The 16053-nt window shown below is 34.4% G+C and overlaps 2 protein-coding genes across 5 annotated transcripts in view; both read right to left on the minus strand.

Annotated features, from left to right (window-relative positions):
- LOC149794495 (uncharacterized) overlaps window positions 1-16053 on the minus strand; it is a 406758-nt gene that overhangs the window by 241760 nt on the left and 148945 nt on the right. The window lies entirely within an intron of this gene.
- LOC149794498 (uncharacterized) overlaps window positions 13865-16053 on the minus strand; it is a 28081-nt gene continuing 25892 nt past the window's right edge. For 3 of the 4 annotated variants that reach the window (XM_089966585.1, XM_089966584.1, XM_089966583.1), the window contains exons 9-10: window positions 14959-15133; window positions 13865-14082 (exon numbers count right to left, since the gene is read on the minus strand). In XM_089966585.1, coding sequence (XP_089822711.1) covers window positions 14021-14082; window positions 14959-15133 — 237 coding nt within the window. In that variant the 3' untranslated portion in view covers window positions 13865-14020. The remainder of the gene's footprint in view (window positions 14083-14958; window positions 15134-16053) is intronic. The other variant, XM_089966586.1, reaches the window with a different exon arrangement.

Here is a 16053-nt window from a genome sequence, read left to right on the forward strand (position 1 = left end):
CAGTGCTCTGTTATATCCGAAATGATCCCACTCCTGACACCATTTGTAACAAGATAACCGGGTGGGATATTTCGGATTGACAACAGAACACGTTTTGACGACATATATATATATATATATGGTTTAATGTGGTGATTTATATGAGCAGTAGATTATGAAGATGTGTGCGTATTTATAATCCAAATATTGGATTTATTTAACATAAAACGCACAGATTCAAAGATGGAAATAAAAATACGAATAAATTAGTTCAGTAACACAAAAAAACCACAGGATAAATGATTCAAAAATGATTCAATAATGGAAAGATGAATATAGTTCACTCAAATAGTAAACGATGAAAGCTTTTTACTCATAGTAAAAATGTATTCGCTCAGGTAGCGAAATTATGTTGCTAAACACAAGAACGGATATACCATCTATCTGTCCAGTCCTGAATGATACACTGGGTCTTATTAACCCAAAATTAGCTTACAGCTAATAAAATACATGTATGGAGATACACTCCGTTACCCGTGCACCATATTCGCTCCACAGCTCCTACGAATCAATTTCACAACTGCCACAGACTCCGGACCCTCGGAATACTATGATCACTCGGAACATTAGACCCTCCTGACACTCCAAATATTAGACCCTCCGGACACCCTGGTCCTTTGACGGCTCTACAGCTGGGTCACCTTAGTCACTCTTGACGTTAGACACTCCGGACACTAGACATTAGACACTCCGGCACCTTATACGCTCCGGACAAACGGATGTTTCTACACTCAGACAACACCGGACACCCCGGATATTCCTACCATCAGACAACACCGGACACCCCGGATATTCCCACCTTCAGACAACACCGGACACCCCGGATATTCCTACCCACAGACAAACGCCGGGCACCCCGGATATTCCTACCCTCAGAAAGCTGAAAATATACCCGATACAGTGTACTAAACTTGATACAGACATAATAACGTAAGGACGTCATACATGGTAAGTTATAAAGATTATATTTTTATGGCAATTACAAAATGACAGATTCAATAGTAAACCTAACCCTGCTCGATAAGACTGTAGTAAACAATTCTTTAAAAAATGTAGCTTTACATATCCAATATAAATCCTATACTACGTTGCAACAAGAATAAAAAATACACGCATTATGCTGTATAAAGAAAACTATATAACAAACATGCAAAGGTAAATATGGTAATACACTAGTTATCACTTAAGACCGACAAATTACCTACCCCTACAGCTGGAGTTGTGCGAATCCTTTAAGCAGGCCGCTTGCTGACTAAACCATTAGTATTGTAAAGACCCTTTACATACAGTAAAGTATTTATACGTTTAGACTTTTCGTTTTGCCGTATCGAAAGCACCTTGCACGTGTGGCATAGGACGAATCGTACTCACGATTTCGAAATACAATAGACCATATACATAATCACCCTCGGGTATCGTTGTACAGCGAAAAGAACGAAACCCGGGTACATGTATTTAATGAATAACATTTACAACATACCGTGACATATATTAGTCCATAACTCCGTATTACTGTAACAGAACATCAGTGAAACAAATATTACAACACACTTATTTACCCAAGAAAGCTGTTATCAACACTCTACGTTCATGTAAACAATGGCAATGTTGCTGACTACTGTAGATATTTATGGGATAGTCCTAAGTCGAATAAAGTTCGTAAGGGCTTAGTGTGTAATTGTAGAATATAAATATCAATATGCAGTGTTTTCCAAATTTGGGAATTAATGTTCTGCAGGAATATACGTGTTGATGTGAAAGTGCTCTCACATGCTGACATGGCCATCCCATTCAATAACAACAGCTAGTTCCACTAAATCGAGCTTAAACTATAGTCTAAATATACTTCTCCATTTGTTTTTAAGCCCACTCCAATTTAAAAAGCAAAAGGAACAAATGAGACCCGAGATGCTCATAATTTAATCAGTTCATTTATTAATTTATAATTTTAAATCTGATTATGCCAAGGGTGGCCCTAACATAGTTATCATCTGAACATTTCACTTCAAACGATGTTTTCAGTTTAAAAGACGACCATTATTGTCAGACATTTCTAGTTCCTGGACAAGTCCATTTTCAGTGAAGTGGTATATGCAGGACTGCACATGTATGTACACATACGGAAAATACTATGCTATCTGTTTCCGATATTTACAACGTCAAATCAAGTACACACACAAATTGACAAATAAAAATTTGCCTTTCCCGTGGATTTAACAAGCAGTGCTATTTTCATATTCATAAGTAGAAAGAGAGATATAACTAAACTCACAACGTTATGATAATTTACGGCATTATCCGGCTGTTATCGAATAAGGTGAACTACATCACTATGCTGTCTGAAGAAAAGAGACTGACCCATAGTGTATGCAATATGCTGCCGTGATAGTATGGAAATACCGTTAAGCTTGAAAGGTGCGGAGCATGCTAGTGTTATTGAAACTCTGGTCACAGTAAGATTAGAAATTCAATGAAGGAAATAACTAAATTCTGTGCACTTTTTATCGCACTAAAGTTTTGCTATTGACTGGGTACAACAAACGGGGAGTTGTATCTATCTATAAATATGCTGACAAAGTCACGCATGGGCTTGGCCATTAAGCAAGGATGATGTGTCGTTAAAGACAAAGTAAAGACGGAAGTGATAGGACAGTCAAAAGAATAATGATAGAAAAGTGCAGAAATAAGTAAAAGAGTGTCAGTGTATGTTTTCTTCCCTTAATATTCAGACCAATCCGGCTGGAAAAGCAGCGATGCCATAAGGACTTCCAACCGGCATAGTCTTGAGAATCACTAGGTCTTACTTATAGATGACTAATTCATTAGAACGCGATTTTTGAACACTCCTGCCTGTGAGATACCAAGTCAGGCTTCATACTATAATAACCAAGTGTGTTTATCAACGAGTCTGTCATATACAGAGCCTTATTTGTTGGGGGATATATTGTGTAATCAAGAATAAGAACTCTACTAGTCTGAAAGGGACCAACCATTTACTTTTCAAAGGTGTCAGGTGCTGACACATGGATATTCCATTTTCCTTTCCTTGCCTACCGGATTTACAAAAAAGAAACATTCTATTCCTTTCTCGGTCTTTTTTGGAATAAAAGTTAATATTCTCTCTCAAAAATCAAGTTGAAAAGGAAAAGTTGAGAGAGAGAGAGAGAGAGAGAGAGAGAGAGAGAGAGAGAGAGAGAACCGTTTCTTCGTTTACCAACTATTGTGACATCAATGTGAACTGCTTTGAGATGGGGATATGATAATCAATACCTTAGTTTTTATATTGTACATGTATATAGTACATGTTTGACAGGTCAATTGTAAGCAACGAAACGAGCTCCTGTGGGTGGAACCGGATGGAAGCAAGTTGTCACAGATGATAACTAATGAAAGAACGAACAGCTCTTTAGGACGAATATAATAAACAATTTCATAAAGAATATATTTGCTTCTTCCCAGTTTGATCCAGTACGTCTTTCCATCTTCCAAGCGTTATTTGCACTACGTCTTGAAGAAGGACAACCCATTTACACAACAAATCACGCACAACAAATACTGCGCTATATCAGCCGCCCCGGCTTAAAATTGCACACTTTCTGATGGCATCACCAGTTTACCATTATACAAAATTATTTCTTTTTAAAAATCATTAATAATACTAGTAATTAGTCTACGAGTCGTATGTATATGTATACGACATCTATATTGACACTGCATAATCAGAAGTCACGTTCCTTTTAATTGGCTAAGCGTTTGGACACAAGTCCCAATCCCAAGGGTCGCAAATTGTGTGAAAAATACACACTGAGTGTAACTGTCTGTCAGACATTATCAAATTTGTGAGGACTTTCACCATAACGCCTAATTCATCTCTTATGATCATTCTCAGCGTAGAAACATTTCGAGGACTGGTGTGTAAGTCCTTACAATGTAGTCCAGTCTTCAAGATGTTGGTGTGCATTCAAACTCAGGTCCTCGCAATTATACTGAAACACACACACACACACACACACACACACACACTGTGATACATTATGATACCCGGGCAGAAATACACCCTATTCGCATTCCGCAGTGGTCTGATCCAAGCTTGTTAAAGAGGGTTGAGGAATCACAGCGAAATGTTGACATTATTAAAGCTGGACGTTCTTCATCAGCAAAAATGTTGCATACAATTGTAAAACGATGGGACAGTAATATTTCCTATGAAGGTGGTCTTTTTGACTGCCTTTATTCGATGTTGTCGGTGAATGTTATACTTGTTGCCAGGATAATACGTGATGGTCTTGTACAATACGTGAACATAAAGATATACATTAGTTTTGGAATCGAACGTATTTTATTGAATTTATATTACAGGATTACACTAGAAAACATTGCCACACAAGTTCATAACATTGCACTTGTAACCTGAAGGAGATATTATGTTTCGGCACATTATATGTAAAGTAATATGCTCTGTTCGTCCCTCCATCAGTCTTTCTCTTTCTCTTTCTCACACATACATACACACATACACTGACTCTAACACCAGCAGCCATAGGCAACTGGAAGTCATTTTTCAAAATTTGTATTATTCTTTTTTATGCTTTACTTCGCATTGCAATCTTAGTCTCAATATGTCAAATTATTCATATTTTGTTTCGACCATTAATAGTTTCTTTGGATGATTCTCTTATAGGTACCTATAATATATATATATATATATATATATATATATATATATATATATATATATATATATATATATATATAATCAATCTCGTATAGAGATATGTTACGTGTCCAGCATTCTACGTTTCTGTTGATATTTGTATTTTGCCGTAGCAAAGGCGTCATTGTAGAAAATATATAATTATGGTATTACATATGCAAAGTAATCTTAGCAGGACAAATGCAATGCAATGCAGTTTTTATTTAGATTTAATTTTCAATGTTGGATATTTTGTATTTATTTCTTTATATTGTTTTTATTTGATTATAAGCTATTGATAATATGACAATGTACGTTGAACATGATCTTGTCTTAATACAAGTTCATTTTCTACCTAACCTGAATTATTGGTTTTGGTTTTGAAGTAAATATATTTACCGTAATCTGAGCCTTGAACAATTAAAAGTTTCCACGAATAGCCACGTGTTCTTTTTGTTTCCTACTTATTTTTTATTACAGTTTAATTAATCGACTTTTTAAGTATTACCATGTTTTAACTTGTAAACATTATGAACCGTACGGAAGGTTATTCTCCGTTACGTCTTTACAGAAAATGCAAATAATGACCTGAGTTCAAGTAGAAATCTATATAATCTTGTAACTGGAAAACAATGATTGATCCGTGCTGTAAGATCTTAGCAGAATCAATTTTATTAATGTTGTGTCAAGATATTCATTAGGGCTAAAAATTAATTCTTGAAAGTACGTAACTCAAATGAGTCTTCTCTGGAAATACTAATGCGATTAAAAATCAACATTCTTAGAAATAGATACCTAAATTTATACTGAAAGTTTAAATAAGGATATATTGCTGAATTGTATTTTTGTAATCCAACACAATACTCTTGGTACATTACCAACACACTGGTCAATATGCACAATAGCGCTATCAACGTTGGATTATTCTTGGATTTCCACCAAAGTTTATTCAAAAGTTTAATTATTAGGACTTGTATTTGTAACTGTAGGATTAGATGGGATTTATTTCGCAATACCGTAAGGTTTTTTTTTTTGGTGTACATTTTCGCTTTGTATTTTAGGGAAAACAATATTTTGTTGAATTGTACGAATCATGTTTGTTCTAACTGATGTTTAATACCTATACATGGCCATAAAGTCGGAATAATATGAATGCATGAAAATGGCTTAGGTATAAAATTATTACACCGTACAATACAACCATTTAGTTGTCATATTGTGTGTTGGTGTTGTGAGACTGAGGAACCTGAAATATTTTGGTTAACAATTAACGCCTTTAATCAGCTGGAAAAAAACTTGATCTGTTTTAGAAGAGACAACACATTAATGATAACAATCCAATTATTTGAATCATGCGGTATATCGTTATGAAAAGACAAAATAATACTATGGTTCCGAAGAAAGTTCTGCACATATTACCTCTCGACCACAACCACCGCCGACGTTTAGACAATTTGAGACAATTTGCATTTTATATTCTCCTAGATTTTTCTTGTTACATTGATGATATGAGGCATTTCGTTCATGTTGCTGCGTTTAATTTTATTTTTTGAAGTAGTTCGAAGCAGTTTGAATCATGAGATGGGGCGTTGGCATGTGGATTTTCTAAAATATATCATAAGTTGGAATGAAAATAACACATTGGAAATAGGAAAAGTTGTGGAGAATGTTAATCGTATTAAAATTATTTAAATCGTAAAACGGAATATTGTTAATAATAATAATAATAATAATAATATTAATAATTATACTACTACTACTACTAATAATAATAATAATAATAATAACAATATTCTTTATTTATTCTCGATGAACGTTTGTGAAAATGACTGATCTCAGATATGATCGAAAAGCATTAAATTGTACATCATGAACATTCTGTACAAGAAAACATATGAACTATGAAACATGTATTATCACAAAGTAGATGTAAATTACAGCTGGTATTTTGAAAATATAATAATTGTTATTGGTAGTAGTATTGATATTATAGTATCTGCAGGGTGATGGTATTGTAAATGTTATCACTAAGGCTGGCTACTATTTCTGGAGCAGCTGAATACCCTTATAACATACCTTCAAAGGTCGCTCTGAATGTTGCATGTATTACGACGAACGAGTCTCTGCATTATACGTGACATGATATATGTTTCCGTTAACGTGCTTAACGAGGGAAGTTTACTGTTTTCGTTGTTTTGATTGATCACCCTTTTATTAGAGTTTTCATATACTACTGTTTGTATAATATACTTTCTTACTTGTGTTTACTAGCTACATCCTACCACATATACCTGATTAAAGTAGACAAAAGACTCAGAATTATACAATACGACAGTTGTATGAGTATGGAACAATTTAATCTGTAAATGCTAAATGCGTTTCGTCTCCGAACCCTTAAGTCAGGTTTTAGATTATAAAATTTGTTTCACAACGCACAGCGTTATACAGAACATTTTTATTATTCAAACGCACTTACAATTATAACAGTAAATGTTAAAATTGCTTGATCTCTGAAATCGCACTCAAGCGTCCAATAAATATTCGTGACCAAAAGTGCTGGGTTTATCGGTCAATCTAGATTTGAAAGGAGTCTTTCGAAATTTGCCGTAGTATCCCCATTTATGTGTCGTGTGTTTCAGTTTTTTCTTTGTTAACGATCATTTGTTATGTGCTGAGGCATATTCAACCATTTTAAATTTTAAGGAAGTATGCTTTGCTAGTTCTTGTGAGACAGTATGCAAAGTATTAATGATACAGGTTTGTGAAAAGATCGTTCGTTACACATACTGGTATTAAGTTATTCAAGCTGTTCCTAGATTGGGTGATGTACAGTGTCAACATCACTCTAGTACACCTGTGCCTGTACTATACTGTAACAGCTGCAATTTTAGCCAATTTAATGGAGTCAGTGCCAGAGTGAAGAATTTTCCTATCCTGTTAAAACTAGATTTTAATTGGTGGGTTGTAACGACAAAACGTCGGTAGGTTATTGTCATCTGCAGATAAGCATAGTACATAATGAGGTTTTGACCTATTTACCATTCCTTATTGAGCATACAATGTCACGTTGCCTACAAGTGATTACGAAAAGAAAATAGCACAATGTATTTAACAGTTATATGTATAATGTGAATCTAATTCAAAATGTATTCAAGATTAAGTAAAAGTGGGTAGCAAAGAAAATATATGATTAAAAAGGTTAATTGTTCGATCAAAGGATGGATATAAAGACAAATAGACAGACGTACCGAAATACATACAGACAGACGGAAATAAATACAGACGGATATACAGGCATACATAAGAAAATGCTGATCTCCAGTGTGTTGAAATCACAAAATAATAGTTGTAGTTTCCCTGGAATTATGTACAAGCCATATTATTTTGTTGCTCGTTTCATTATTACAGAATTGCCTATCTCATTTTAACGATAACCGTGTGATGCGAAACGTCTATCTCAGCGTTAACTTAACTGCGTGAAGGGAATTTTCTGTCTCAGTGTAAAGATAAATGTGTGCAGATCATTTTCTATCCCACTGTAAAAATAACTGTGCGAAGAGAATTGTCTATCTCATTTAGAAAATAAATAGAAGTTTACAGTATCTTTCAATGTAGAATAGGAAAATGTCAACGTCGGTCGTACACTTATGCCAATTGGGTGGAATGTTACTATCCTATATTCCTGAATTCAGTAGGCGTTGCTTTAATGAAACAATACACAATATCTTAGATTATATAGATATATTAGATGGATAAGATATATAGATATATAATATATATAGATAGACAGGTGTCATTCCGTTGACAAGCTCTATATTAGAGAGCCCTATAAACAGTTAAGCATGATTTTGAGAAAAGACAATTCATATAAATGAAATACTTGTCAACGTTTTGACAGTACACAATTTGTGCTTCATAATCAATTGGTAAACCAATCAGTTTTTTTTTTCTTATTCAATCTAATTTAATGATGGCGATATTAATGATCGAACATAACTGACATTTTGATCGCCTCTTTGAATCTAAGAAATAGGATCAAGTGCCCTTTTCCGAGCACAACCGGAGGAATTCAACCCTGGCTGGCATATGCTGGCTTCAGACATTCCAAAATTGGATTATGAGTTTGACGCGTGGATCGCGTTCTTCATTGTGAATTTCTTCAATTAGTTTTTCTACTTTTGTTTACATTAGAGAAGTCCCATGTTTAATTTTATTTATATAGGAGATTTTTCATCTTTTCTTTCCATGTGTCTTATTTGCTGGAAAATACTTCCTAATTATGTATTTCACTAACCAATACTATGTTTGACTTACAATGACCAACATTTACTAAGTAACGGGATGGGCAGTATTGCTCCAATATACATAATATCACCTTTAAAAATACTTTAGTGTTCATGCATATAGAAGTTCACTTATGATGAGGATTTTTGTTTAGTTGTGAAATGCAATGTATATAAATAAATATTGGTAGTCACTGAGTAACATATCGGCGAGTATGAGAAAGTGGGTGAACCCAACAATATCATCTAGGCCTGCCTGTTCAGCAGGAGGAAATTTGTAACAGTGAAAGTCAGCTTGATCTACGGCTCATTAGCCACCATATACTAGTTTTCTATTTCTGGAAAGTGGGGGTTTGGCTAGCTGCAGACCAATTCGGTTGTCAGTTGTTTTCTCGTCCTAAAATGCGTTCCACCTTTCTTAAAGCGTTTGTCCAATTTAATTGAAGAGCGAGTAATCCAACTCCTTAATTAGCCTTTCCCAAACCCGTTTGTCTTATGTGCAGGCTCTCTAGTTGTTAGGTCTTTCTTCATGTATCAGTTCTGCGTTACGTTAATTTGACAAATTGTGAGGGATCATTTCTATCTTCATTTGCCTTCTTTAATAAAGACTTCTAGTCACTACGTCCGCCTGTGATGCAGGAGGATATTCATTCTGTTCATCAAGCACAAGGCGTTGGTCTAATGTACAATACCAGCCTACGTTTACACTATATTGGATTTTGTTTTGCGCACATCTCTTCGTCTGGATGCGACTGTCATTGTTATTTATGGATCTTCGAATCAGAAAAATGTAAAACCTTAATTCCACGACAGGACTCGAAAAAGGATGATAATACATGATGGCAGGTATTTTAACCATTAGTAAATATTTGAGAGCCATTTGCGAATTTAGATCTGGTTGACAAATCGATATAAAGGTTAATAAATATGTAGGTAGTTGGTATCGTCTATTAGACAATAAATGACAGTTCCAGGAATAAGCGAAATGTAGGCAGATAAATAGGAATATATATAATAACATACAGACTTGTATAAAGCTTAGATGCTCGTACCTGTAATATGCAAATGATGTGTATTCTCAACGTGGTGGTAAGCTTTCGAAGGAAAAAGTACTACAGTGAACATAACTGGGAGGGGGTGAAGTATTATTTGAGACACATAATACAATTGATATAAATCCATGGTTAATCAACTACAAGACTAAGATTTATAATGTTTTGAAAAAATCACCATATGAATTATTGACAGAAGGTAATTCAAATTTTCGTCTTCATGTCATCACTACATTGCAAAACGTTAAGTATTTCTATTAGGGAAGGTATTGTGGTCATTTTGTCATCCTTACGGCCAAGTTTGATTTTTTGTTTTATGGCATAATAATACAAGTAATCTATTTTGTGTAACTGCAGTTGAAGTAAAGTGCGTTGCATACCGATACATACTAGGGGCTGACAGATGTTGATGCAGTGGTACATTTCGAAACTGCATTCTTTGATTATGATTATATCAAACTAATCAAGGAACCACCGTGGCTCATTTGTCTATATCAGACCTTTGCTGACATGATGGAGAGCACAATGAACCCATCGTTCATCAATGAACCATGAGGGCTTCATCATTTAAGAAATTCCATTACAGATTAACCAACTATCCATTTTTATATTGACTGGTGGTGTCATCTTTTAATACTTTGTTCAAAACCAAAATCGCAAAATCAAATTATGATCTTTTCCAGATCAATTTTCGTTTGAATACATCAATCATAATAGGGTTCTGTATTTCATTTGTACGTATTTGTTTATGTCAACGGTCTGATGTCATTTTATGTTAAGTTGTACGTACTCACAGAAAAAAAAGCCATGAAATGATGTTTGTTGCCAGGCAAGAATCAAAACACCTTTCCAGATGGCGGTGTTACCTGTAAATCCGATGAGAGTATTATATGTATTAATACCCAGGAATGTAAAGGCCTCAACTGTTACTTGATTGTTTTATAAGAAAGGAAACAGACGCACAAATCCCCGACAGAGTAGACATTATATCCGCCGAATTTCCAGTGGGTATAACGAATCGGACCAATTCAGTGCAATTTGGAGTTGATAACATAAAATACTACTTGGATTCATATATCCTTATATTTGAAAGCACTTGTAACAAGACCATATTTCTTGGCTGCATTTGTTCCGGAAATGGTATTGTTTTAACAGCAATACAACTACAGCACAATTAACTGACATGTGTACACATATTGAAACTACTTGTTGTTGTTATTGTTATGGGTTTGACACCAATTCTTAGCGCTGGATAGGTAATGTTAACACGGCCTTTTAGTCTAGTACACATAATTGACATTTCATAGCGGTATCTACGCAATCATGAACAAATTTTATCTGATGTGTGCTTAATTTAGATGCAAGTAACATAGTATAATAACGTTAAATCGAGTTTTCCTTTTTAATTAATATGCTTCTGTAGTGACTTTAAAGACTGGAAGTGAATTAGCAACTAAAGGTCACAAATGTTGCATCCGCATTGTAAGGGAAAGTGACTACTCTTAGCAATGATCAGAACTGCAGTACTGACATACAAATCCGTCAAGGTTTAAATTGGAAAATAGTCCTGAAGATTTGTTATTCCATCTTAAATGAGGGATATATGTTGGATGCAAGCATAAATATACGTTGATAATCTTATTCCAAATTGTTTCATTGTGATTCACAATGAGGACGATATACATTTACACTCACTATATTATAGATGTGGGTCTTGGGGAGATGTTCCTTATATGGATGCTATTATCTATGTAATAGGCTATTTTTATACGTTATTTTACATCTCTGCTATTCGTCTTTCCATATGTACACCTAGTAAGTATTACGTGACCCATAGTACACTGGGGCTGTTCTTTAAACTATTGATATGATAATAACTGTTTCAATGTTTTGATATTTTTTTCTCATATCCCAAAATCAAAGAACAAGTTCACAGCATTTGAATTATAATCTCCAGTTCAAGTCAATACATCCATGTATGTATGCATGCATGTATGTATGTTTGTATATATATATGCTTATATATATATATATATATATATATATATATATATATATATATATATATATATATATATATATATATATATATGTATATATATATATATATATATATATATATATATATATATATATATATATATATATATATATATATATATATATATATATATATATATATTCGCATATTCTTTGAAATGGCTCATGGATGTAAACAATGTTATATTTAAATCTTTAATTCAGGTGTCCCGAGTGGCCGAGTGGTCTGCAGCGCTCACCGTTACGGATCACTGCCATCTCACCTCTGTCTGCGCGAGTTCGAGTCTTAGCCTCGGCTAACGTTGGTACGTGATAAAGCCTGCCAGTAGCTTCTCTTGGGTAGGTGGTTCTTCCCGGGGTTTTCCAGGGTTCTTCCTCCACCAATTATACTGGCCGCCATGTATAGCCTATCTTGTGCTGAAAAATGGCGTTAAACCCTACAACAACAACTACAACAACAAATCTTTAATTCCATTTATTGCAAGATTTAAAGCACCATTATATAAATGATTGGAAAAGTCATATATCTAAAGCTTCAAACATGGTGAAGTCTTAGACAAGGATAGTACTACATTTGTTATTCTAAGAATGAACATAGTTTAAATATGTGAATTATGTAAAATTAAAACTGTACCTTTAAAACGGAATAGTGACGTCTTCGTTATCGCATGACCCGATATTTAAAATACAGATATGTGACTTTTGAATGGGAATGTCATGTGAGTCTCTATGCTTTCACTGGACCTTTTCGTCAACAATGTAGTCACACGCCACGCCACTTGATAGCTGTCAAGGACGATAACTTCTTGTTGGTGCGCACCACACTGGATACATTTCAACCAAGCTTTGCATATATGGTTCAGCTACACTAAGAGCATGCTTAAAATCGCGACAGATACATTATCACTTCAAGTTATCACTGCATTAATAAAGCAAATCAGCTAGCATGTAGTTAACAAATATATTCCCGGAGATTTTCTGACCAATAAATACTGTTCCTTGCCTATGATTGCACAATAAACAGGTGTGATTCTTCCGATTCCTGAATGGCCAGTAAAACTAAACATTCCAGATGCACCTATGTCCTAAACATTCATAGATTGGTTGTGAATACGTTTTGTCTCTTTTGATGCTTACTTTGTGTACCACCGGGTTGCTGTATTTCAATTTATGATAATTTCACCGGATTACACAAACGTGAAGAACGATGAACATATATATGTACTATAACTAATTTAGTAGTGCAACAAATTAATTTAGTTTATGAATAAATTGACATTACATTATCTGCCAGTATGACCTGTATGTAGTTAAGGATGCTTTTTTATGATGCTTATATTTACCATGGACCACATAAAGCTAATATTGGACTGATGCACCCATGTATATATACATACATAGTCAGTTGATTGCACTGTAGTTTGGTTTCAATGTTCTTAGGCGCCGCATCCAGTAAGATTCCTATACTTTTCTAGTCGGGGAATCTAACCAGGAAAGAAGAGGAATCTTACTGGATACCCCGCCTCAGAAGATTGAAACCAAACAGCTTAAACCAAGAAGACTAGAAAAGGCAATCATGCCGAAATTCATTGAAAACTGAAGCGCGGAAAAGAGTGTTGTTCAGCCTGAAATATGACTTGCAGTTCAGATCGTAGTCGTTTCTATATATATATATATATATATATATATATATATATATATATATATATATATATATATACATGAAAAACAATTCTTCCAATCTTTTATTTTTTATTTGCAACGTTTCCTTTTGTAAGATGTGTATTTATGTGATATATTTTAAAACATATTGATTAAACATTGGATGCCGTAAGAGAACTATTTCATGTATGATATTTTATTGCGTATCCAAACAAGGTAACTGCACACGCTTTCTCGCTCCGTGCACATCATTACATGAGTGTTAGGGTAGTGTAGTTAAGTCTGCCTGCTTTGGCAAATGTGAAGAGTCTTCCTGCAATAATAATAATAATAATAATAATAATAATAATAATAATGATAATAATAATAATAATAATAATAATGCAATATATGATTTAGCGTAAGGAAAAGATTACTATCATACTTATGTAAGTACTCATAGTCATGTACCTATATTACTATCACATAATACTCGTATTATTTTATAGCACGTGCACACTATTAATATTGGATTCATTGTTCATAATCTTATTGGCACTATTTCTGCTAATGCTACTGCATACCACTACTGTTACAGCTGATGAAACAATCATTGCTACTACTACTATGATCACACTACTACTGTTATATCATTACTACTACTACTTATACCATTACTACTAAAACGCGTACAGCACTAAGAGGAATTTGTTATTAGAAAACAATATTTTCAGGGATGATATCGTTGACATTTGAAGTGAACTGTAGAGATTTGTGAAGTTATCATTTCTCACATCGAATATGCATACACCGATCCCTATAAACACACGTGTATCCATCTAATCAGCTTTCCTGCCTGCGAGACACCTATTTGTAGACGTACACATATATTTCTGCATATGAACATTAACAAGTCCAGACAAAACAAAGATACAGACTTTAAATTTGCGATACGGTCTGAGGTCTAATATACATCTGTAAATCTCATACCTCTTTGCTATTTGGATATATCCGCATGGAACAGATCATATAGTGTATGGACTCTTTTATATGCATATATGATAGGTGATAGGAATAAGAGAGAAAACTCCTTTACTGCAGAGTTATAGTTTTATGTAAGCTTCACTGTCTTCCAATTTCACTGTAGTAAACCGACGGTAGTTAAAATGTTTTGCCTACACCTTAAGGCGGTCCATGGATATGTACTTACTTCTTACTGACTCACATGTATCATCGTTGCAAAGACCATTTCCACAGCAAATGTCGCATATGTTTAGTTGTCGTTTTCTTCCTATTATTCCACCAGTTTCCATAAGATGCTGCAGATCAACGCCAGTGTTGATGCCTTGTTGTTGGAGACTGAGTATCGTAAGTAATTGACATTGCTGAAATTGACAATTCACAGCATATAGTAACCTAACCTTTCTTGGGTTCTCATCTTTATAAAAGAATATTATAATATTTTTATTTCACTTTGTGTACTGTAACTCCTGACTCATAACATTATCTAATTGTTATTGATGAATGCAAATTGTGATCAGCTTTCATTGAAATTCCCTAAGTGCATAGCGTACATTTAGTTTAATACATATCGTAAAACTGCGTAGGATCTAGACCGCTCAGGTGGCCTAGTGGTTACTTCGTCCGCCTCGCATGCGGGAGGTCGTGGGTTCGATTCCCGGCCGAGTCATATCAACGACTTACACAAATGGTACAGACAGCTGCCTCGCTTGGCGCTCAGCATTAAGAGGTTAGTGTTAGGACTCGTCGGCCTGGTGTCAGGATAATGTGACTAATATGACACCATCCTACATGTCTGCGGCATGATGCCCTAGTGCTAGACATCACTTTAAACTGCCACACTGCAAACATCGTAGCAATATGGCTGAAAAAGTGTAAAAGCTACAAATAAGGAACCAAATCACACGCGCAGGATCTATAATTAAATGCTTAGTATGTGTTTATAGTTACTGGTAATAAACACATTAGTAAATACTAGTATGTTTACAAATTTCGGGTTTAATCCCATTGGACACGATGGTCAGATGGGATATTGCTATAATTAAGTAAACTGCCATTTGATTAGATGCATCGTATGAATTCTTCTATGAAGTTGCAAATCGCTTTTTTGTGACGGAGGATGTTCATTTTCGCCCTGTTGCTGGTATATACATTTGTGCAGTTAGACTATTGTAGTCATACTTATTTTTTGTATTATTGTTGTAAGATAAAGTCCGTCGACAAATTTTATGTTGTAGTTATATATTATATGTGGGGGAATAAACATACAACCATATACAATATA

This window comes from Sinohyriopsis cumingii, chromosome 8, assembly GCF_028554795.1.
Source record: "Sinohyriopsis cumingii isolate HCF-2022 chromosome 8, ASM2855479v2, whole genome shotgun sequence".
Lineage (NCBI taxonomy): Eukaryota > Metazoa > Mollusca > Bivalvia > Unionida > Unionidae > Sinohyriopsis > Sinohyriopsis cumingii.